Genomic DNA, 24,083 nt, shown 5'->3' with positions numbered 1-24,083 from the left:
GCGGCAGGCCAAGGGAGAGGAAGAAGCAGACTCCCTTCGGAGCAGGAAGCCCAACTTGGGGTTCAATCCCAGGACGCTGGGATCATGACCTAAGCTGCTTAACCGACTGAGCCACCCAGGTGCCCCCTCACTCTTTCTGTTTTTCATGACCATCACATTTTTAAAGATGCTGGCCAGTTATCTTGTAGATCGCCCCTTATTTTGGATTTGTCTGATGTTTCCTTATGATTAAATTCAGCTTATGCATTTTTTTCAAGAATACTACAGAAGGGATTTTGTGCCCTTCTCATTGCATCATATCGGAGGGGCACCTAATAAAACCATCTCTCATCACTAGTGATGTTAATTTTGTTTTGTTTTTAATTTTAAGGTGATGTTAACTTTGACCACTTGCTTAAGGTGATGTCTGCCAGCTTTCAGTCCTGTAAAGTTACTATTTTTTTTCCTTTGTAACTTATAGGTATCTTGTGAGGAGATACTTTGATACAAGGCTATTCATTTGAATCTAAGTGACTGGGAAAACTTTTGACAAAATAGGGAAGCCGGGTGTAAATAAAGCAAGAAGGATAATTTAGAGCTCGTAGACGGGTGTTTGGAGGTATTGGTAGGTGTGAGGGATCAGTATGAAGGGGTTCCGGGTTGGTTCCAAATGCTGAAGTGAAACGTGGCTTGACGCCAGCCTGTGAAGATGGTGCAACCGCTGGATAGGGTCTCCAAGAAGATATTAGTAGCTCTGGGAGGCTCCCCGAGAGCCCTTCCTGTCCCCTGACAGCGCCGCCTTGGAAACCGTCCGGCTCGGACCGCATCACCTGGCACTCCTGAGTTCGGAGTACTGGCGCCAAACGACAGACGTGCGAGGAAGGAAGCCCAGGTGGCCCCACGGGCGGGGCGCGGGCGGCGCAGTGCGCAGGCGCCGGGAGGAGGCGCGGGGCGGGGCCGCGGCGCGGGGGCGGGGCCGCGGCGCGCAGGCGTCCTAGCGGCGGGTCCCTGCGGCTCGGGATGGAGGGTGAGTGAGTAAACAAGCCCGGGCCGGGCGGTGGGGCCCGGCCTCGGCACTTCGCCACCCGTGGCCTGAGGGAGGGAGAGGCGAAGGGGTCAGAGAATTGGGAGGAAGCGGAGGGACACATTGCCTGCCTGGCCGGGGGTAGCGGGGCGCCCCCTCCCCGTCCGAGGGCTGGAGGAAAGGGGGCGATGGGACGAACGAGCCCCCGGCGAGGACCGCGTCTGAGGCAGGGAGGGCGGGCGGTGTGTCCGGGGGAGGAGCGGCGGGGGCGGGCCCGGGGATGGGGACTCCCTTGGAGGGCGGGGTGGGCCGGGTGGGCGGGAGCCCCGGAGCGGAGAGGGCGCGGGTGGGCGGTGGCACCTGTGGGGGCCGTTAGCGAGGTGGGCTCCCAGGGACTTGGGGCTGTGCACTGGGAGGGCTACACGCGGGGGCTGTTTGTGATGACTTTGGGGGGTGTTGAGGGAGGGGTGGCAGTAAAAGGAGGGCTGGGACCAAGGTGAGGCGAGGGAGGTTCCTAGGCTCAGAATGAAAGGGGCACTCACTTCGGGGTCCAGCGCGAGCGGAGTGCCTCTTCACGTTTGCGCGCTACGCGCCTCGCACGCCTCTACCCTGTCCCGGCCCCGAGTAGCAGGCTGGCCGCTTCTCTCTACATTTGGTCTCGCGCCAACCCCTGCCCACCCCAGAACTCTCCTGAGGATCGAGGGATAGAAGGGGAAGCGCCTTGAAGCAAAGGCAAGGTGTTGTATTTGGGACGTGGCAGTTAGGAAATGCGGGACGAACTGATTTCTTACGGAGAAATTGTTCCGGGGGCGGGGAGGGAAAGGGATGTAGAAGGATGTTAGTGTCCCGGTGGACTATGGAGAGTGGGCTTTTGGTGGGTGACATGTAGGATTGTAAATGGGGTAGCTGGGTGGGGAGCCTAGCGATTGAGGGGCGCGGTTGAGAGAAAGGAACCGAGGTCGGTGAACAACTGGGTGTGTGCAGAGACGGTGTGGAAAGTGTGGTCTCTTCCTCCTCGGTTAGTGCAGTGATGTCTTTGAAGGGAACTCCCACCCCCACCGGTGCTTTTAAGTTTAGGAAACCGGCACTGAAGGAAGTTTCCAGCCGGAGAAGGTGCTAACTCTATCAGAGGTTTCTGTGAGAGCTTGTCTATTTTAAGCCTTGGAATCCACAGGGCTGGGATGGTGTGGCAGTGATAAAAGAGATTACTTACTTACATAGAAGAAGGTGTATGTTAGGAGATAAGTACTTCCCCCCCCCCCTTTAAAACACTTATAATAGAGGAAAGGACCATCTATAAAAATGTAATAATACTGTTAGGAAGAGTGTGTGCCTCACAGCCACTGTGAATTAACTCTCCGAGGCAGGGATGTTTGCCTGTTTTATTCACTGATACACCCTAAACACCTAAAATAGTGCCAGGCACATTGTTAGGTGCTCAGTAAGTATTTGTGGAATAAATAAATAGTGGGTAGATCTCTGGAACTTGGGAGTCCGGAAGTCTGGATCCTAGTTCTGCCACTAACTGGCAGAGTACTTTTAGACCCATCATGGAACTTGATGCTAAAGCACAAAACTCCCTGAAGTGGAAATAACTTATTCACTATGGTGTTACTTTAATTCTCTTTGAAACAGCAATAGAATAAGGAGCCTTGGATTAAAAACTGAAATTTTACCCCCAAGAAGACTTTCATGAGAAGGGAAAAAGTGAGAAAATGTGGTCAGACTTGTTTCCCTTATACTTACTTGCCTTTTTTTTTTTTTTTTTAGATTTTATTTATTTATTTATTTGACAGAGAGAGAGAGCACAAGCAGGCAGAGAGGCAGGCAGAGGGAGAGGGAGAAGCAGGCTCCCTGAGGAGCAGGGAGCCCGATGCGGGGCTCGATCCCAGGACCCTGGGATCATGACCTGAGCCAAGGGCAGCTGCTTAACCGACTGAGCCACCTAGGCGCCCCATGAGCTAGCATGCCTTTTAAAAACAATTTAAAATAATCAATTTTGTCTATTTAATTCTTGAGATAAAAAATTTGGTTTCCTTAGTCCTGTGGGTAACAGTTCCTGCTCTTGCTTTGTGTCTTATTGAAGCATGTAACACTTCATTTCATTAAGTGTATCTTTTTCCTGTCTTGGACTAAATGTAAAAAGTTTCTAATTGTTGACTAGCAACTTACCAAAAAAGGTTCGAGGCAGCAACCCTAAAAACACATTACATTTTCTACATAGGGTAGTTAAAAACTAAAAAGAAAAGGGAAAAAAGCATATGGGGAAAGGTGAAGAGGATTAGGATTGAGGGGGAAGGTTTAAAAAGGAAAAACTGCTCTTAGGGAATGCCTTCATTCCAGAAAGTCCCTAGCTTTTTTTTTTTTTTTTTTAATTTGTCCAAACAGAACATCTGAATATTGGTTCCTTCCTACCTCTTTACTCCATCAGCCTGTCATTTGGGACCTCCGTGCTCCAAACCTTAAAATCATGAATTACTGAACAGGTAGTTGGTTGGTTGTTTTTTTTTTTTTTTTTTTTTTTAAAATTTTTTTTTTTTTTTAGGAGAGAGAGAGAGAAAATGAGAGAGAGAGAGAGAGAGTGGGAGGGGGGAGGGATAGGGAGAAGCAGACTCCCCACTGAGCAGGGAGCCCGACGTGGGACTCCATCCCAGGACCCTGAGATCATGACCTGAGCCGAAGGCAGACGCTTAATGACTGAGCCACCCAGGCGCCCTGGTAGTTGGGGCTTAGTGCCTCTTGTGTGTTGTTCTCTGACACACTTACCTTAATACTTTGATTTGAAATGGAATAACTAAAAAGTCTTTTTATTAAATGATAATGAGCAATCACTAAAGATTAGGCTTTGTGCTAGTGTAGTACAGAACCAGCCAAGTAGGGCTCTAGCCTGTTAGACTGCTTTAACTCTTCTAAGTCAGCATTACATATCCTGAGAGCCAGCATTTTCCTATGGGTCTCCTAAAGACTCATCCTGCTTTAATTTTTACCACCATTGTCTCCAGTGCAAATGACCTGATTCTCTTTAATCAAGCAATGCTAAAAAATATTAATGCTATAATTTTCTTTTAAATAAGAATTCAGGATCACAGCTTCCTGTTAGTAAGATTCTTTCTACATGCAGAGTGCTCAGAAGCTCAAACTAATAACAAATGTAAATAATTTGGACAAGTGGGAGGGTATAATTTAAAGATGTACTTAAAAATCCTAATTGCAGGATCTATCAGGCTGTGTACTTAGCCACAGAGTTGATTTTAATGGAATGTTGATGAAATTGGTGATCACCGAAATGACTCAATTGTGTGTTTCTAGAGCTCTTTGCAGAGGTAGGTTCACCCCTATTGTTTGTGTTTCAACTCCACCAGGAGCTAAAAAGGAAAGAATGAGATGGAAAATTGAAAAATCTACAGTGCCATCTGCTTCTGAAGCCTTACTTAGTCTGCCGTTTGATAGAATTATTTGTTGTAAAAGAAAGTAGTAAAGATGTTGAACTTGCCCCAAAGAGAAGCTCTTTCTGCAAAGGGGTCCCTGTATGTGGGTGAAAGAACTCCATAGTTTGCAACTTTAATATTCTGATCTCAACCTCTCTAAATTTAAGAGTATTGTTCTTTAAATGTTTTATCTCCAAACATTTCAATAAAGTTTTCCCATTTCCAACTAGTGATAGACTACATTCCAGTTTTAGCCTTTGAAACAAACTGAGATCCAATTTTCTGGGGAAAGATTTCAGTTTTTATGAGCTTTCTCTTTTTGTGGAGATTTGACATGTAAATAAGATAGTTATTATTTTTTTAAAGATTTATTTATTTATTTTAGCTGGTGGGGAGGGAGGGAGAAAAATCTCAAGCAGACTCCCCACTGAGCACAGAGCCCCACTCGGGGCTCAATCCCACAACCCCACAACCCTGAAATCATGACCCAAGCTGAAGTCAGGAGCTGGTCCCTTAACCAACTGAGCCACCCCAGTACCCCAATAAGGTAGTTCTTATTTCCAATTATCAACTTTTTAAAAAAATAAACTTAAAGGGCGCCTGGGTGGCTCAGTTGGTTAAGCGACTGCCTTCGGCTCAGGTCATGATCCTGGAGTCCCTGGATCGAGTCCCGCATCGGGCTCCCTGCTCCCTGCTTCTGCCTCTGACCCTCCCCCCTCTCATGTGCTCTCTCTCTCATTCTGTCTCAAATAAATAAATAAAATCTTTAAAAAAAAAATCAATTAAAAAAATAAACTTAAATTTTTAGAACAGTTTTAAATAAGAGTAGTAGAAGGAGTTTCCATAGATTCCATATCCAGTTTCTCTTATTATTAACATCTTACATTAGCATACAGGTAACATTTTTTTTACAGTTAATGACCCAGTATTGATCATTCTACTGTTATTATTCGTTGTGAAGTCACTCAAAGTTTTTGTTTGTTTTTTTTTTTAAGATTTTATTTATTTATTTGAGAGAGAGCATGAGAGAGAGAGAGAGATCACTAGCAGGGGGGAGGAGTAGAGGGAGAAGCAGACTCCTGCTGAGGAAGGAGTCTGTTGCGGGACCAGATCCCAGGAATGATAACCTGAGCCAAAGGTGGACGCTTAACCGACTGAGCCACCCAAGTGCCCTCACCCGAAGTTTTTTTAAAAGGTGGAATTGCCTACTGATTTTTTAAAAAAGGTTTATTTATTTATTTTAGAGAGAGAAAGGGAAAGCAGGGGGGAGGGACAGAGGGAGAGAGAGTCTTAAGCAGACTCTGTACTGAGCATGGAGCCTGACATGGGGCAGGATCTCATGATGCTGAGATCACGACTGGAGCTGAAATGAAGAGTCCGACATTTAACCTACTGTGCCACCCAGGCTCCCCTGCATACTGATTTTTATAGTAAAGATCTCTAGAAAATTACTGGATTGATCTATCATCAAGAAAGACTTACTTTTTTCTTTAATCAGCTTTATTAGTAAAAATTTACATATGATAAATTCACATTTTATATATACAGTTCAGTGAGTTTTCATAAAAGTGCCTAGTCATATAAGCATCACCACAGCCATGGTAGAGACCATTTTTCAGAGTCCCAAGAAAGTTCCTTTATGCTTCTTTCCATGTAATCCCTTTCCCCAACCTCAGCTCCTGGCAACCACCGATCTGCTTTCTGTCAATGTAGATTTGCCCTTTACAGAATCGTTCTAGTAGAATGCACTAATAGTGGAGTCATATAGTACATAGTTTTTTTGTGTGTCTGATTTTTTTCACTTAGCATAATGCTCTTCAGACATATTGTGCATGTGTAGGAAGGAGGAGCTCTTCATTCCCTTTTTGCTGCATAGTATTACGTATATTCTATAATTTGTATCCATTCAGCACTTCATAGATACACTTGTGTTGTTTCTACTTATTGGCTTTTATGAATAAAGGTGCTATGAACATTTGTATAGAGGTCTTTGTGGGGACATATATTTTCATTTCTTTTGGATAAATAATAGAAACTGTATGCCAAGTTGTATGGTAAGTATATATTTAACTTTATTTAAAAAAAAAAGCTAGCAAATTGTTTTCTTAAGTGGCTCTGCCATTTTGCACTCCCACCAGCAAGGTACAAGGTTTCTAGTTGCTCCACATCCTCACCAACAATTGGTATCATCAATCTTTTTGATTTTAGACATCCTAGTGGGGGTGTTGTAGTCCATCATTTTGGGTTTTTTTGTTTTTGTTTTTGCTTTTTGGGTTTTGTTTTGTTTAGGGAGAGAGAGAGAGAGCACACTGGGGAAGGGGAAGAGGGAGAGAGAATCTTTTAAGCAGACTCCACACCCCACACAGAGCCTGACTCAGGGCTGGATCTCATGACCCTGAGATCCTGACCTGAGCCGAAATCCAGAATCTGGTCGCTTAATCGACTGAGCCACCCAGGCGCCCCCATCATTTTGGTTTTATTTATTTATTTTTTTAAGATGTTATTTATTTATTTATTTGACAGAGAGAGACACAGAGAGAGAAGGAACACAAGCAGGGGGAGTGGGAGAGGGAGAGGGAGAAGCAGGCTCCCTGTGGAGCAGGGAACCCGATGCGGGGCTCGATCCCAGGACTCCAGGATCATGACCTGAGCCAAAGGCAGACACTTAACGACTGAGCCACCCAGGCGCTCCCATTTTGGTTTTAATTTGTACTTCCCTAATGACTAATAGTGATATTGAGTATCTTTTTGTGCAATTATTTGCCATTCCTATATCTTTTTTTTGGTGAAGTATCCGTTCAAATTTTTTGCCAACTTTCTATTGGGTTATCTTATTAAGTTGGAGGAGATATATATATATATATATATATATATGTACATATATATATATATGGCTTATTCTTAAATTTATTGACCAAAACATCCTATGTTTTGGAGTTTATTTTCAATGTTTAAGTGAATATAATGAAAAGCTGTAAAGTACTGGCCTAGTACTTAACTGAAATGTAAATGGCTGTTTTGCATGTGTCAGTAACTAAAGAATCCATCTGGTAGAAATATAAAGTATTTTTTTGTGTGCCACTCCCTTTGCCCAAGATGAATGAACTCATTTCTCCAAATAGGTTCCACTGAATGATGAGTTTTTGTTTGCTTTTTAAATTAAAAAAATCTTGAAGTGATAGTTGTTGGTCGGAATGCAGATGCTATGAGAACCCATCTTATGGCTGTTTCAGGTGTTTATTTTAATCATACCTATCTGTTCCAAACAGTGTGTCCTGTCTTCCTCATACACTCAGTGGGGATTGACCAACTGCCAAATAAACCTTTAGAGACTTTGAAGACCCATTAAAAAGCCAGGCAAAATAAATATTTGCTCATGGTCACATGAGATTCAGATATCACATTAATTGTAAAAGGAGGAAGTGTGACTTACTTTACATTGTGATTGGTTAAAATTCAATGGCATTTTCGTGTGTACTGTATACTCCTCTGGCCGAATAAAGCACTTGAGTAAAATTAGAAATGATGCCATTAATTATTGGACTGTGTGTCCTGTCATCTCTTTTTACAGACTGTAGATCACATTTCAATTATAACTCCTTTCTTTAACAAAAATATTGATATTTTTCTGTGGCCATCTCTAAGAAATCTACACATACATACCTTAGCATCTGTGGATTTTATTCTTTTCCATTATTTGATCCCCAGTTTTAAATGGACAGAGCAACCTGACATAAGCTTACTATTGCAAAAAGGGAAATGTGCTCCCCCAGAAAATGGGAGAAGGATTGCAGTTCAAAACCAATTTTTAGGAGGTTATGAAGTCTCACTGAATTATGATCTATAACGTTTGGGTCTCAATAGGGGTAACCTAAGGTGTTTGAGAGAGGCAGTTTTAAACTAGATTTGAATCATTTTATCATTTTCTGGAGCAGACTGTTTTATGCTTGTTCAGGACAGAAATTATGTGAGCAATGTACTTAATATTACACGTGAGTGTGTTGTATGTACTTAAATAGTTTTATTAAAAAAAAAAAGCCCCTCTCTTGGCCCCATTCCATGAGGAATGAGAAGTATTTATTTATTTATTTAATTTTTTTTTAAGATTTTATTTATTTATTTCAGAGAGAGAGAATGAGAGAGAGCACATGAGAGGGGGGAGGGGCAGAGGGAGAAGCAGACTGCCGAGCAGGGAGCCCGATGCAGGACTCGATCCTGGGACTCCAGGATCATGACCTGAGCCGAAGGCAGTCGCTTAACCAACTGAGCCACCCAGGAGCCCGAATGAGAAGTATTTAAAAGACATAGGACGAAGAGAGATGGTGCAATTTGTGGGAAAGAAATTCAGATTTTTTTTTTTTTTTTTTGGTAACCCCAGCACCTTAGCAGTCTGGGATTCAGATTCTTAGATTATGCTGTTGTTGTTTCATTCCCTTACCCCAGAGAGAGAATATTTAACTCACAGGGAATTCTGTTTTTAAGAGCTTGAATCACTTGATTGAGTTAACAGTAAACACAGTGAGTCTGTCTGCTTCTTTGCTATTCTTTCCTTCCTTTATCCTCTGAATTTAACATTTACCCTAATCCATTTGGTTCTTCAAATGAAACAATCAGGTATAGTCTCTTAAAGTCCATGTGCATGAGATATTATAATCATGTCTGATTGTGACAGATGTGAAATAGTGGGTTAAGTTTTGCTGTTTTCTTGTCGGTGCTGTCATTCCTTATGGAGAAAAACAGGTAATCATAAAAATGCTTCTTTAGAAGAAATATGTTCTTAAACCCCAAAAGAAAATTTTTTTCATAAAATTTAAAGAACAAGGCCTGAAACTTTAGTTTCTGTTTCAAATTTTGACTCTTCATAGCTCCTTGTAATGTTTTCATTAACTTAAAATGCTAGGTGAAATGAATTGAACTAGGGGCACCTGGGTGGCTCAGTCGTTAAGCATCTGCCTTCGGCTCTATATCAAAATAAATAAATAAAATCTTTTTTAAAAAATGAATTGAACTAGTTCTCTAGGAAATCTCAGTAGTTAATATGAATAAAAACATAACCTCATAGATTTTATTGAATTTTTACATGTACTTAATATTTGTTCTTTATCTAAAACAATTGATGGGTCTGCTGGCTGAGCCTGGAAATTGGTTCAGTAAAGCAGAAACGTGAACTTGGTAATTGTGAGAATATATTTGCACACGTGACTGGAAGGATAGAATTTAATAAAAGAAAGGACAAATGGCATCAAGTATGATTGGGGCCTGACTTACATGTAGAAATAGTGTTAGCACAGATCTCAAAGTCCGTGTAGTTCTGGGTGAGCATCCTACTGAGAGTATCAGGGTCTAAAAATATGCTCCATTGACTCAAAACCACTGTCTATTCTCTTTTGAAAAGCTGAACATTTGTTTTGCCTTTGTGTCTTGCCATTCCTCTGAAGAACAGAAGGCACATTATAAAACCAGATACTTCCCCTTGCATTCTATGAGGTAGGTAGAATGTGTTACAGTAAGTACTTTTTTAGAACTTTGAACCTTAATTCAACCCCCCCCCCCAAAAAAGTGATTTGCAGTGTTGTATTTCTGTGTCTTGCTGTTGACTTGGAGATGAGATTATGCTGTTGTCATTTCCTACCTTTATTGCTGGGTATGTGGTGGGGTTCAGACAGTTTGGCAGGTACAGTTTTATAGTGTGGGTGGATCTTTTCATGAAGCTCTTTTTTGTTGTTATAATTGTTCTATATTATTGTTGGGTTTTGTTGTTAATCTCTTTGGGTGCCTAATTTATAAATTAAACTGTATTGTAGGTGTGTGTGTAGAGGGAAAAAGTATATGTAGGGCTCAGTACTATCCATGGTTTCAGGCATCCACTGGGGGTCTTGGAACATATCTTCTGTAGACAAGAGGGATAACTGTACTTTGTTCCTTCTTCCATGGCAGGAATCTTCTGTTCTATATGCAAGTTATGCATGAAGCTCTTTTTTTAAATTAATTTTAAAAATATTTACTTATTTGAGAGAGAGAGAGATGAGTGGGAGGAGGGGCAGAGGGAGAGGGAGAGGGAGAGAGAAAGTCTCAAGCAGACTCTGGGTTGAGCACGGAGCCCAGTGTGGGGCTCGATCTCACGACCCTGAGATCATGACCCGAGCCGAAACCAAGAGTCGGTTGCTCAACCGACTGAGCCACCCAGGTGCTCACCCGGTTGAGCAACAGACTGAGCTACCCAGGTGCCCCTGAAGCTCTTTGATATTAACTTGATCCCTGCTGAACATTTCTCTTAGTCAAGGTGTTGAGTAGGTGGGGCACCTGGGTGGCACAGTTGGTTAAGCATCTGCCTTTGGCTCAGGTCATGATCCTAGGGTCCTGGGATCGAGCCCCACATCGGGCTCCCTGCTCAGTGGGGAGTCTGCTTCTCCCTCTCCCTCTCTCCCTACTCATGTTCTCTCTCTGTATCTCTCTGTATCAAATGAATAAATTGAAAATAAATTAATTAAAAAAAAATAAAAACAAGGTAGCACAGGAGGCCAGAGGCTGAGCTTTTTGGTGATCAGGCCAGGAATTACTGATGTGAAATCTTTTTTTTTTTTTTTAATTGAAACCTTTTGTTGAACTCACAGATTTGGGTTCTTTAAACTGTTTTTATGAGTAAATGCAGTGGGAATGGAAGCATGACTGACCATGTTTGTTTGAGTTTGAGGAATTCTTCATTTCCAGACAGTAAAATGCCTTTTCTCATGTCTGGGTCTCTTAGATTACAGCAAAATGGATATGCCAAATCCCCCAACGTCCAAATGCATCACTTACTGGAAAAGAAAAGTCAAATCTGAATACATGCGACTCCGGCAGCTGAAACGGCTTCAGGCAAATATGGGCGCCAAGGTCAAAAATAACCCCCGGGTTATCTATTTTAATATATTGATCCAATGTGGAGGGCTGGGCTTTTTAAAACTCTTCTCTTGAAATCCCAACCATTGTCCCCTTGGCTTTTCTAGGCTCTGTATGTAGCAAATTTTGCAAAGGTTCAAGAAAAAACCCAGATCCTCAATGAAGAATGGAAGAAGCTTCGTGTCCAACCTGTGCAATTGATGAAGCCCGTGAGCGGGCATCCTTTTCTCAAAAAGGTACTTCTGGGTGTCTAAGCTCAGCCTTCCTCATTTCCTTGGGCTGAAGTTGTTTGTTTTCTGTATTCGTGACGTATTAGAAAATAAATAAGGTTAATAGATACGGCTATTATAGTCAGCTTTGAATAACTAGGATGGTAAATCTGTAACTTAAAGAATAGCCTATTCACCTATTATTCTCCTCAGTTAATGAGTATAATCATGAGTGTTTTTTTTTTTTTTAAACAGAAAAACAAAAGATTTAGTGTCTGATTTCCTGGGCTCTGTGTACAAGCTTCAAAACAACCTTGTTTGTGCCTTGTTTGGCATGTCTGGTACTTTGATATTGGAAAAGAAGTGCCCAGGATAATGGGCAGGAATACACTAATCAAAGGGATATTCCTTCTTATAAATCTAAAATTCATTCTAGTTTCTTAAAAAGAGATAATATTTTTAAAATATAAAAAGTAGGGGCGCCTGGGTGGCTCAGTCAGTTGAGCGTCTATCTGCCTTTGGCTTGAATTGTGGTCCCGGGGTCCTGGGATCAAGCCCCACATCGGGCTCCCTGCTTGGCAGAGTCTGCTTCTCCCTCTGCCTCTGCCTCTCCACCCCATCTTGTGCTCTCTCTCTCTCAAGTAAATAAATAAAATCTTTAAAAATAAATAGATTAAAATAAAATAAAATATAAAGAGTGGGTAGTGTATTGAAAGCAATTTTCTTTTCCAAAACAGAATATGACTATAGTTTCTGTACTGTTTCACTTCCCCTGTACTGTCTCCATCACCTCTGCAGCTAAGTTGATGTCAACTCTCTTAACGTTTAGGTCCTCAGGAAAACTTCCTCATCTCCTAGGACTTTGAGAGGCCCTTTGCTGTTGTGTATAGCCCAAGGAGACCAGCAGCTTTAAATTGAAATAAACACCAGCTGAGTGTGAGAGGCACCGTGCTGGAGTCTGTAGATGACACAAAGATGAAGAAGAGATAGCCCCTGCTTTGCAGTGGTTTATAGTCCAGTGGTTCCTCTTAGGAGCTGATTGTTAAAAGCCCTCTTAACTTGTAAGAATTAGAAGACTACTGGGATCAACTTGGAAGGAAACTGCAGTTCTCTCTTGGGTTGTGTGCTTGCGTTTCCCTCTCCATTGTCTTTGCTTATATTTCAGTGTACCATAGAGAGCATTTTCCCAGGATTTGCAAGCCAACATATGTTAATGAGGTCTCTGAACACAGTTGCATTGGTTCCCATCATGTATTCCTGGTCCCCTCTCCAGCAGAACTTTATGGTATGTATTGAAAGCACTGGGGTAATTGTGTAAACTGTATGATTTTCTTATGTTTGTATGCTGGCACTTCTCTTAGGGTAAAGGTTGTCAGATTATACTTAACAAAGCTTGGACATGCAGGGCAGGCTGTTGTAATATATTTACTCTAAATATATATGTGTATATATATAGCAAGTTGTTCTTACTTGTTAGGTTTTATGCTCCCTGAAGTGTACTTCTGAGTTAATGCTGGTTCCTTTTTGAATGAATGAGACTGGGCAAGACTCCAATTCTCCCTTACTACTTTGGCCCAATTTTGTAATGTGCAGTTAAATGCAGTCTAAATCAGACACTTGAGGCTTAAGGAGGTTGACATCTCCCTGCTGATGGAGCAATCCTTTCTGAATCCCCTAAAGGCAAGATGCTATAAAAGCAACTGAGATAACAGAGGTGCACATGGATCCGTGAGCCTTTCATCTGGGCCTTTATACTGATTCCTACTAGGATTAGTTTTGATTCTGATAATCAGTCCTCTCTAAATACTGCCATTGTTTATCATCTGCCTGGTGACCGTTCTGACTGGAATAGGATATAGGTTTACAAAAGGGAATCATCTGTTAGAATAAAACTTCACAGTAATTTTACTTAATACTTGGGGAATTAAAAACAACCGTGTTTTCTGCTGAACAACAACAATACCAAAAATCCATTAGTATTGTTTCTTTAGCCAGGAAATGTTCATAGCTCATGCTGCAATCGACTTTAAGTTCCCACTGAGTGTGATTGACATGAGTTATAATCATAGTTTTTTATTATGATTATGGGAGGTTAGTCTTAGTCTGTATAATAGAATATCCAGAAACTTTATGGTTGCCCAGTTTCTGTACTAACTGTTCTAGTTATATTGCAGATTTTACTCTTGGAAGCCTTCCTTTTCATCTATGTGTCTCCAGTTATGAGAAGAATTAAAATTGAAGACTTTTTAGACTGTTGTTTAAGTGATATTTGTACCTGTTTTACAATGATGTTTAGTAGATAAAATTAGATAATAGATGGAATCACTGTGAATAATAAGTATGCTGTTAGATTCTAGATGTTGGTGGAAATACCACTGTTAGTATCAGGCTAAACATTTGGTAGTTGATATCCTCAAGTAGTTAAACTTACTTTTTTCCCTAAGAGTAACATTGCCCCCTCCCACTTGAGGTTTTGCTGGCAAAACAAAATGGCCAGTCTTTAAAAATGCAGGAAACTCTGTAACCAAAGGCGTTTTCAGGAAATTCAAGCCGCAAAAAAGGCCCAGCAAAGATTCCATTAAACAGGAAAGAGGAGATGCCTAGTGGATTCATGGAATGAATCACATCTGGTTTGATTTCAGGTAGAAGATGAGACAGTTTTGTGCAATATTCCCTACATGGGAGATGAGGTGAAAGAAGAAGATGAGACTTTCATTGAGGAGCTGATCAATAACTACGACGGGAAAGTCCATGGTGAAGAAGGTAGTGGTGCTGGGCTCTTTGGGAGGAAACTTTACTAGAGTGGTGCCCCTTCTGTGGTATATCATCATCTTGCTTTTATCTGCTGCCTCATGTGTACAGGCTGAAGAATATTTCAGTGTCATCACGTGGCTAGGAGTAAACATTTTGTATTAAAAATGTCCTCAGGGTTGGGGGTGGGATGTCCTCAGTCAGATTTTGTTTGTTTGTTTGTTTGTTTATTTTAGAGAGTGAGAGAACAGAGGGAGGGGCCAAAGGAGAGGGAGAGAGAGTCTTTTTTTTTTTTTTTAACAAAATTCACATTTTATTTAGGTTGAAATAAACTATACAAAATTGATTTTCTTCACCAAAAATAACAGCAATATTTTCTGTATTATTCCTAGATAAACCACAAAACACTTATTTTTGTAGGTTTTCAGGTTTTATTTCTAAATCAAGACAAGGCAGTAGATATAGTCATGGAAAAAGAGGAAAACAGACAAATCAGTTGTCAGTATCCATGGCCTCTGATCCTGTCTTGACCATGAACAGAGGTGTTCAACATATACCTGCTAAAAAGCTTATGAAGACGTAGATGTTCTACATACACTTGCTAAAGAGCTTATGAAGATGTAGGCTCAACAAAGGAATGTAAACAGCAACAATCCAATGTGGAACAACAATGGCAGGCTCTCCCATTCAAACTTTAACTGTAACTTGTTCCTTTAAGTTTATTTGATAAAGACAAAATCTCTACTGCAATCCTTGCCTGGCAAGCTCATGTGTTTCTCTCTCTCTCTCTCTCTCTGGTAACTCCCTTAACTGTCCATTACAGATTTTTAACATACTAACACTCCTACTATTCAAAGGTCACTCTGAGCTTCATTGTAACATTTTATAAAATGTACTTCCTCCCATACCTCTTCAAAATCTTTATCTTTTAAGAACTGATAACTCAATACCAGACAATTGGATCCAGTGACAATAAATGTTTTATCTAAAATGACTTAACTAAAACAATTCCCAAGTGCCATTAGCAGAGTTCCCACAGAAGTGTAATGTGGCACTTTCAATGCTATCTTCTGGAACAGGTATGTCTCCAAAGCATGAGAGTTTAAACAGGGGCCATTTAAATTGGCAGATTATCAACGGCTAATGTACTCAATGAGAGGTCGACAGGTCAAGATATTCAGTGATTAAGTGGCCTACATACACCTGACAGCTTTTCTGTAAGATGTTTTCAAATTTCTTACAGATTTTAGGGAGAGAGAGTCCTAAGCGGACTCTGTGCTGAGCGTGGAGCCGATGCAGGGCTTGATCCCGTGACCCGGAGATCATGACCTGAGCCAAAACCAAGAGCCAGATGCTTATCCAACTAGGCCACCCAGGTGCCCCCTCAGTTAAATTTTAAAAGGAGTGGGGAGCACTGAGTGTTATATGTGGCTGATGAATCACTGAGTTGTTTTTTTTTTTTTTAAGATTTTATTTATTTATTTGAGAGAGAGAGAATGAGAGAGAGCGCATGAGATGGGGGAGGGTCAGAGGGAGAAGCAGACTCCCTGCCGAGCAGGGAGCCCGATGCGGGACTCTATCCGGGGACTCCAGGATCGTGACCTGAGCCGAAGGCAGTCGCTTAACCAACTGAGCCACCCAGGCGCCCGAATCACTAAGTTTTACCCCCGAAACTAATAATACTCTATATGTTAACTGAATTGCATTTAAGTAAAAAATTAAAAGAAATGTAAATTAAGAAGTAAAAAGAGTTGGGACATAAAAGGATTTTATATATATAGTAATCAGTGGCTGGAGAGAAAGTTTAGTGGACAAAGAAGTATGATCTTAGGAGTTTTCCATAAATCCATCCAAAGCCATTTTGTTCTTCATTTCTCTGAGAATGGCAATGAGCATAATCTCTCTGTCCTACTTTGATCCAGATATACCCTGAACTCCCAGAAATTGCTTATAATATTCCGACGATCCTGAAAGCGAGTCATTCGGATCTAGTTGTAGTTCTAGAAAGGGCTGCCAGGGTGTAAGAAGTGGAAAGATGGGGAGAGACTCCCCATGGTTTTGCAAACCAATGGCCTCACCAGCTGTTTTGACACTTGTGGGTACTGTTGAAAATGCATTGGCTACCCACAGCGCCCCCTAGTGTTCAAAGACGTTATCCTAGGTTTTAGTGTAACCCTATATAGTATGATTTTAGGAAGATAATGCTGTCTTTTGATTCAAAGAAGTCACTACCAAGCCATCAGCAGCAAAACCAAGTACATTTTCATGTTATCATTCTTTCTCTGTTCCATCTGTATCGTTTGTACACTTCTTTGAGATTTTGGACCATAAATACAGGTTGATCTGTGACTGAGGAATGAACTACCCTAGTAAGAATAAAGCCTATAATAACTGGATTTCCCACTCCAGCCAGCTGAACTGTTGCCATTATAAGAGTCAATCAAATTATTGTAATTTCCTGGTTGTTCATATAAAAATGTACATATGTTATCTATCTAGGTCTCAGGAGTGAGTACAAGAAAATCTTCCTAGCAGGACTAATGGAGTATGAAACAATCACTGCTCATCCATCTAATCTTTACGTTCCAGAGATGATCCCTGGATCTGTCCTGATTAGTGATGCAGTTTTCCTGGAGTTGGTAGATGCTCTGAATCAATACTCAGATGAGGAGGAGGAAGGGCACAATGACACCTCAGATGGAAAGCAAGATGATAGCAAAGAAGATCTGCCAGTAACAAGAAAGAGAAAAAGACACGCTCTTGAAGGTAAATAATCCATTTTGAAAGTGACAGGGAGAGGGAAGAAGGGAGAAACAGAATTGTTGATTATTAAAGGCTGTTGGTGCTTCTCATTTGGTCCACTTAAAAGGAAAACAAAGTAGTGTGTTTGGGAAACATGGAAAGTTATGAAGAAGAAAATATAATTATCCTATAATCTTACTATCAAGGAATAATCAGCATTAATATTTCCTTCTAGATCTAAAAAATGTGTGTGTGTGTGTATACACACGCACACAAAGAATATATACATACACGTACCTAAAATAAATATTATGCTATATGTCAACTATATCTCAGGCTTTTTAAAGTACATGTATGGGGCGCCTCAGTGGCTCAGTCATTAAGCCGCTGCCTTCGGCTCAGGTCATGATCCCAGGGTCCTGGGATCGAGCCCCGCATCGGGCTCCCTGCTCAGCGGGAAGCCTGCTTCTCCCTCTCCCACTCCCCCTGCTTGTGTTCCCTCTCTCACTGTCTCTCTCTCTCTGTCAAAAAATAAATAAAATCTTTAAAAATAAATACATAAAAAATAAAGTACATGTATAAATCAACATGTTTATATGCATCATGTGAAATGGGATCATGCCCCCTCCCACACACAATTTTATATCCCTTTTTTTTTGATCTTCTGTCATAAGCATTTTTCCGTGTTGTTAATATTTAATTAACTTAATGTTTAATTATGCTCTCTGTTATGTAATTAGATGTCCAGGGACATAGTGTCACTGTCTTATTCTTCAGCACCATCATTATGATGGCATTCTTCAATACTCACATCTCTCCACGAAAACTCAGGTTTTTCCCTCTAGTTTCCATCTTGGACTGTGGGTTTTGTCATGAACGTATACATGACTCTGATTTCCTTATTACTGGTAGCCTATTAGATAAGTCCAGATAGCCCTGACCTTCTTTATGTGTTCCTAAACAGTCAGTGGTTAGGTTAACAAAGCCGCTCTAATCAAAATGCTGTGACCTAAGGGAGAATGACCAAACAGTTTTGTTTGCATACTCTGATTATAGCACTCAGGAGTCTTTTGTCATTTCCAATTCAGGCAACAAAAAGAGTTCCAAGAAACAGTTCCCAAATGACATGATCTTCAGTGCAATTGCCTCAATGTTCCCTGAGAATGGTGTTCCAGATGACATGAAGGAGAGGTAGGGAAAGCTGTCCCGCTCAGGCCATGTAGAGTGCTCAGGCAAAACTGTTATTCAAGCCTATTTTTGGTTAATAAAAAGCCTTGTTTCTGGTAAGTACACTGTGATTTGCTTGCACTTCTGATTATTTCCTGCTTGCCTGCTTACCTCTAAATGCCCATTCCCATACCAAGGGTCACCATTGCTGGATTTTGAATAAGTTTGGGCAGAGAACTTTCTAAATGCGGCCATTTTTCTGCAGTTACTCCAGCACCATGCTTACGAAATCTTTCCCTCTCTTTGCTTTCGCATGGGTGGTTCAGTGGTAGAATTCTCGCCTGCCCTCTCTTTGCTTTCAGACGTATGCCCAGCCCTGCACAGTTGCAGTGACATATCCACTTAGTTATACACCCTTCCGTCATCAACGAAGCCCATAAAAAACCCAGTCTCCCTTGGCAGGCTGTACCTGGGTGGGTGGCAGTACGCAGTCTGTACTTTCTCAGCGAAGACATTTCCTTGGAAGGAATTCTTACCTCTCTTTTTAAAAATAGGTATCGGGAGCTAACGGAGATGTCAGACCCCAACGCACTCCCCCCTCAGTGCACACCCAACATCGACGGCCCTGATGCCAAGTCCGTGCAGCGGGAGCAGTCCCTGCACTCCTTCCACACACTGTTTTGTCGACGCTGCTTCAAATACGACTGCTTCCTCCACCGTGAGTGGGGCGGCCCTGAAATGCTCTCCTGTTCTCCGTCCCCAAACTCCATTCCTTCTGTTTATTTCCGTTAATATACAGAGTTCCTGGCTTCTGCTCGGATGATGGTTTTGCACAGGGCCGGTTCGGTCCTCACTTGTTCGGTTGTAGTGTGACGTGCTTTGCACGGTCAGGACGGAATAACCAGCAACCTAAGTGTCCCTGTTCCTATTAGCTCTGAAAGGATTGCTGATGTCAGAAATGATTAAATTTTGTGCGCCCCGATGGTAGCTGTTTATATCTAAATTTTCCCACAATGGCTCCCTCATTCAGTTTTGTTCTTCCCCATCCTATCAAGTGGATGAACCATTGGAAACAGGACAGTTTTGTTTTTTCCAGCTTTTCACGCTACCCCTAATGTATATAAACGCAAGAACAAAGAGATCAAGATTGAACCAGAACCATGTGGCACAGACTGCTTCCTTTTGCTGGTATGTTTGTTTTGTTTTTTTTTTAACTTTTATTTATTTAAATAATCTCTACACCCAACATGGGGCTCAAACTCATGACCCCGAGATCAAGAGTCACCTGCCCCTCCGACTGAGCCAGACTGGCACGCCTTGCTGGTATGTTCTTAAACTGCTCTGCCATTGTTAACTCTGTTGAAAATTTAGCAGGAAATGGTCCTTCTGTTTTCTGCTGCTGAGAATACAAACCAAATGAGCCAAAATGTAGCACTCTGGGGGTCATAAAGCACAGATAAAACATGACTTCTGCTCTTTTTTTTTTTTTTTTTTTAACTTTATCCATTTAGAGAGAGAGAGTGAGCAGGGTGAGGGGCAGAGAGAGAATCTCAAGTAGAGTCCACACAGAGTGTAGAGCCTGACGTGGGGCTCAATCTCATGACCCTGAGCCGAAATCAAGAGTCGGACACTTAACCAACTGAGCCACTCAGGCGCCCCATGACCTCTGCTGTTAAGGAGCTCCCAGATACTAAGGACTGTGAAGTTAGTCTAATGGAGTGAGGAGTGCGTGTGTGTGACAGCATTTTCTTTGCTGTCTTCCTTTAAATGCATACAAACATAGGAGAAATAACACATGAAAGCACTGATGTTTCATTGTAAGGTAAACAGCCAGATGCCAGATGGACCTTTCCCTGATGGACAGACTTTATGCAGCAGGATAAATTCCCCTACATTCATGTGGAAAGGCGGTACGCTTAGAACTAGAAAGGAATAGGTTCAGTTGCACTAGCCAAAGACACAGTTTTGCTTTCCGCACCATACAGTGAGGGTAGATAAAGAATAAAATACCTTGATAAAATTTCTGCTACCAATTAAAATTAGGTTATACAACCAAGTGCCTTTGGGACCATCTTTAGTGGGATAATAGAAGAAAAGATGGTATAAAGGGCCACTGGATATACATGTGGAAAATGAGTCATATGATAATAGCAAAAGAACAAACAGACTTCATCTGATTTATTTTCTCCCTGATGTGCATTGACTCCTTGCGTGCCAAGTACCACACTGGCCCTTACCATATATTATCTTACTTTCATGCTTCCAACAACATCCCGAATGGAGAAACTATGGGTATTTTGTCCAAAATTTGTTAAGGTGTCAGTGGTGTGGCAATGATGAAATTAAAGCTCTGGTCTAACTCCATAGGCCGTGCTTTTTAAATTACTCCACACTTGGGGCGCCTGGGTGGCTCAGTCGGTTAAGCATCTGCCTTCGGCTCAGATCATGATCCCGGGGTCCTGGGATCGAGCCCCGCGTCGGGCTCCCTGCTCAGCGGGAAGCCTGCTTCTCCCTCTGCCTCTGCCCCTCCCCCCACATGTGCACACTCTCTCTTTCTCTCTCTCTCTCTGTCTCTCACTTGCTCTGTCTCTTGCTCACTCAAATAAATAAAAATCTTGAAAAAAATAAATTACTCCACACTTTTAAAAAGTACACCATGTTATATCAACTTACCAGCATTTATATGTTGTCCCTCTCACAGCAGTTACCCTGCGACCCTGTACATGCTTCACAAAGATGCCATCAGTGCCCAAAATGTATGTCTGTGTGTGTGTTTTTCTTTTATTGCTTTTTAGAAGTCAGTCCATATTCAGCTATAATGCTCGACTATTCCCCCCCCCACATTTTATTAAGAACATTCTCAATCATGCACAGAAGGTGAAAGATACCTTTGTCTTAGATTTAATGACATTTTTTCCATATTTACTTTGTCCCCCTATTTGTGTATGCATGTCTTTTGCTGAGCCATTTGAAAATGAGTCACAGACATTGAGATACTTGTTTGCAAAGTATTTTAGCATGTACTTCCTTTTTTTTTTTTTTAAAGATTTTATTTATTTATTTGAGAGAGAGAATGAAAGAGAGAGAGCACAAGAGCGGGGAGGGTCAGAGGGAGAAGCAGACTCCCTGCCGAGCAGGGAGCCCGATGCGGGACTCGATCCCGGGACTCCAGGATCATGACCTGAGCCGAAGGCAGTCACTTAACCAACTGAGCCACCCAGGCGCCCTCGCATGCACTTCCTAAAAATAAAGGCATTCTCTTATATAATCACATTATTACATCTAAGAAAATTAACAAGAATTTCATAATATCATCTGTCCATTCCATATTTAAATTTTTTCAGCTGCACCAAGGATAACTGGGTTTGGGGTTTTCTCTAAACCAAGGTCATCCAGTCATGTGTCATATTTGGTTATTACGTCTTTTCAGTCTCCTTTAATCTCAAATTATCACACCATTTTTTTCTTTTCGTTTTGAAAAATCCAGGCTCATCATCTTGTAGAATACTGTCCCATATTCTGGATTTGTCTATGGTTTTCTCCTGGTGTTACTTGTTTCTCTACCCTCTATTTCCCATGAGCTAAAATTAGCTCTGGAGGCTAATTATGTTTATGTTAAACCTTTTGAGTTAGAATAGTTGTAAGCGATGCTTTGTGTGCACAGGGTAGCACAGGCACATGATGTTGGATTCAGTTAATTTTAAAACTTTTCCTTTAGAATTTCCTTTAAGGCCTGCAGGATATTAATCAGAATATCCTTAGTAATAGTAAACATTTATCCTTTACTTGTAGATTTGGTTTTCAGAAACAGCTAGAAGTATTTGGGAACCAAGTCTGATGAGAAGATAGATGATCAAGCTGAATGATAGTTATTTGGTCTTTTTTTTTTTTAATAAAGCATAGCTATGAAGTAATGAACTATATCCTTCCAAGTTTAACATACTGATTTGGAGGAAAGTTCTAGAAGTAACTAGTGATATTGTACAAATTTAAGGACTACATATTTTATTATTGAAACAGAAGCAATGCAGTAGAATAAAAAGAACAATGTGGCCTGGGGACAGGGAGCCCTGATTCTTGTTCCTATTCTGGAACAGTGAGCTATATACTAATATATGGTTCATATATATATATATATAGTATATATACTTGATACGTAACATTTATTGTATTAATACTGTACTGTATGTTGTATACTATATGGTGTTTTCTATTAGTATATATACTAATACATAATAATAGAGTATAAGAGAAGCAGGTCCCTTCCCCTTTCTGAACCTCGTTGCCTCATCTACAGGAGAATGTGTTCTCAAATTCTATATAGCTGACATGCAAATGAGTTTTAGATACAACTCACTGGAAAGTTGAAGATGCATAGATTATATCTTTTTTTAGATAAATTTATAAGTTTGAGAATTTTTTTTTTTAAGCAGGCTTCACACCCAGTGGGGAGCCCAATGCGGGGCTTGAACTCACAACCATGAGATCAAGACCTGAGCTGAGATCAAGAGTCGGATGCTCACCCAACTGAGCCACCCAGGCGCCCCTAGAATGTTTGTTAAGCAGCTTTTATATGGTCACACTGACATGGTACAGAGCAAGAAAAAGACAGGGTCATTGCATGTAAGCGCAGGTGTTAAAGAAGGTGGTTTGTGAGGAGGGGATCAGGATGGTGACTCTGGGCCTGTTCCCGCTTCCCAGCTGTACCATATCCGTTGCAGGAAGGAGCAAAGGAGTACGCCATGCTTCACAACCCTCGCTCCAAGTGCTCCGGTCGCCGCCGGCGAAGGCACCACATGGTCAGTGCTTCCTGCTCCAACACTTCAGCCTCTGCTGTGGCTGAGACTAAAGAAGGGGACAGTGACAGGGATACAGGCAATGACTGGGCCTCCAGTTCCTCAGGTACACTGAACAGAAAGCGATCTTTTCTTTCTACTCAAGGCCTCTGCTAAACGCGGGATCACTGCCTAACACTTGAAGTTAACTACCTTTTAAAAACGGTTAGTTCTTTCTACAGCTTCGCCATAGGCAGTAGAGACAGGAGATGTTTTGGTTCCTCAGGGTAGCATGAAGTCCTTCAGAGTCTGCGGCAAGCTGCTGATGACAACTGCATTCTCTCTTGTCCTGTTTCTTATCTCCTCCTCTCTTAGAGGCCAACTCTCGCTGTCAGACCCCCACGAAGCAGAAGGCTAGTCCGGCCCCACCTCAGCTCTGTGTAGTGGAGGCACCCTCGGAGCCTGTGGAATGGACTGGGGCTGAGGAATCCCTTTTTCGAGTCTTTCATGGCACCTACTTCAACAACTTCTGTTCAATAGCCAGACTTCTGGGCACCAAGACGTGCAAGCAGGTACTAGCAGAGAAGAGCAGGGACACGCGCGGCCCTCCTTTCGTCCACTGCTCTGTCAGCCCTTTTGCCATCTTGTGTGGCTGCCCACCTCAAGGGAAGCTGTCTTAGGCTCAGTCTCTCGTGAGTGGGTGCTTCTGGGCCACGAGGTGGGTTCCCCAAACCTGGGACCTTCTGCAGATGCCAGGCCTCGCAGTGCGTGGGGACCTGCTCTCCTCTTCGCTGAATTCTTATTTCTGCCTCTAGCCACTATCTAACTCTTCTGGATGTTTCTATACTCTTTTATCTTTTTTTGGTCTTTGTTCTTTGTTTCTGGTTCCTATCTGTCTTTCTAAATGTGTACCCCTTTCCTAGAAGGGGCTCCCAACTCTTTCAGGGGACCTTCTTATCTGGCATGTTTCTGCTCCTGCTTCTGCAGCTGCCACTCCCAGCCCCTCTGTCAGTCTCCTCAGTTGCTTTTTCCTCCAGATGTTCTATTGCTAGCTTTTCTAATTGCCACCCCCGATAGCTGGGCCTGGACCGCACCGTTCTCATTCATGCCATCACTAGAATCACAG

The 24,083-nt window shown here is 41.9% G+C and overlaps 1 protein-coding gene across 3 annotated transcripts in view; it reads left to right on the top strand.

Annotated features, from left to right (window-relative positions):
- The first annotated feature begins 958 nt into the window (after positions 1-958).
- Positions 959-24,083, top strand: part of EZH1 (enhancer of zeste 1 polycomb repressive complex 2 subunit) — a 31,792-nt gene continuing 8,667 nt past the window's right edge. The window contains exons 1-12 of one of the 3 annotated variants that reach the window (XM_035027169.1): positions 959-1,006; positions 9,827-9,918; positions 11,180-11,307; positions 11,421-11,549; positions 12,688-12,807; positions 14,165-14,285; positions 16,863-17,039; positions 18,104-18,206; positions 18,737-18,900; positions 19,279-19,370; positions 22,904-23,084; positions 23,333-23,529. In XM_035027169.1, coding sequence (XP_034883060.1) covers positions 11,191-11,307; positions 11,421-11,549; positions 12,688-12,807; positions 14,165-14,285; positions 16,863-17,039; positions 18,104-18,206; positions 18,737-18,900; positions 19,279-19,370; positions 22,904-23,084; positions 23,333-23,529 — 1,401 coding nt within the window. In that variant the 5' untranslated portion in view covers positions 959-1,006; positions 9,827-9,918; positions 11,180-11,190. Of the gene's footprint in view, positions 1,007-3,349; positions 3,490-8,688; positions 9,919-11,179; positions 11,308-11,420; positions 11,550-12,687; positions 12,808-14,164; positions 14,286-16,862; positions 17,040-18,103; positions 18,207-18,736; positions 18,901-19,278; positions 19,371-22,903; positions 23,085-23,332; positions 23,530-24,083 lie in introns of those variants that run through there. The other 2 variants (XM_035027171.1, XM_035027168.1) reach the window with 2 other exon arrangements.

Source organism: Mirounga leonina, unplaced genomic scaffold (assembly GCF_011800145.1).
Source record: "Mirounga leonina isolate KUSES-001 unplaced genomic scaffold, KU_Mleo_1.0 Mir_200, whole genome shotgun sequence".
NCBI lineage: Eukaryota > Metazoa > Chordata > Mammalia > Carnivora > Phocidae > Mirounga > Mirounga leonina.
This window is presented reverse-complemented; position numbering and strand designations above follow the sequence as displayed.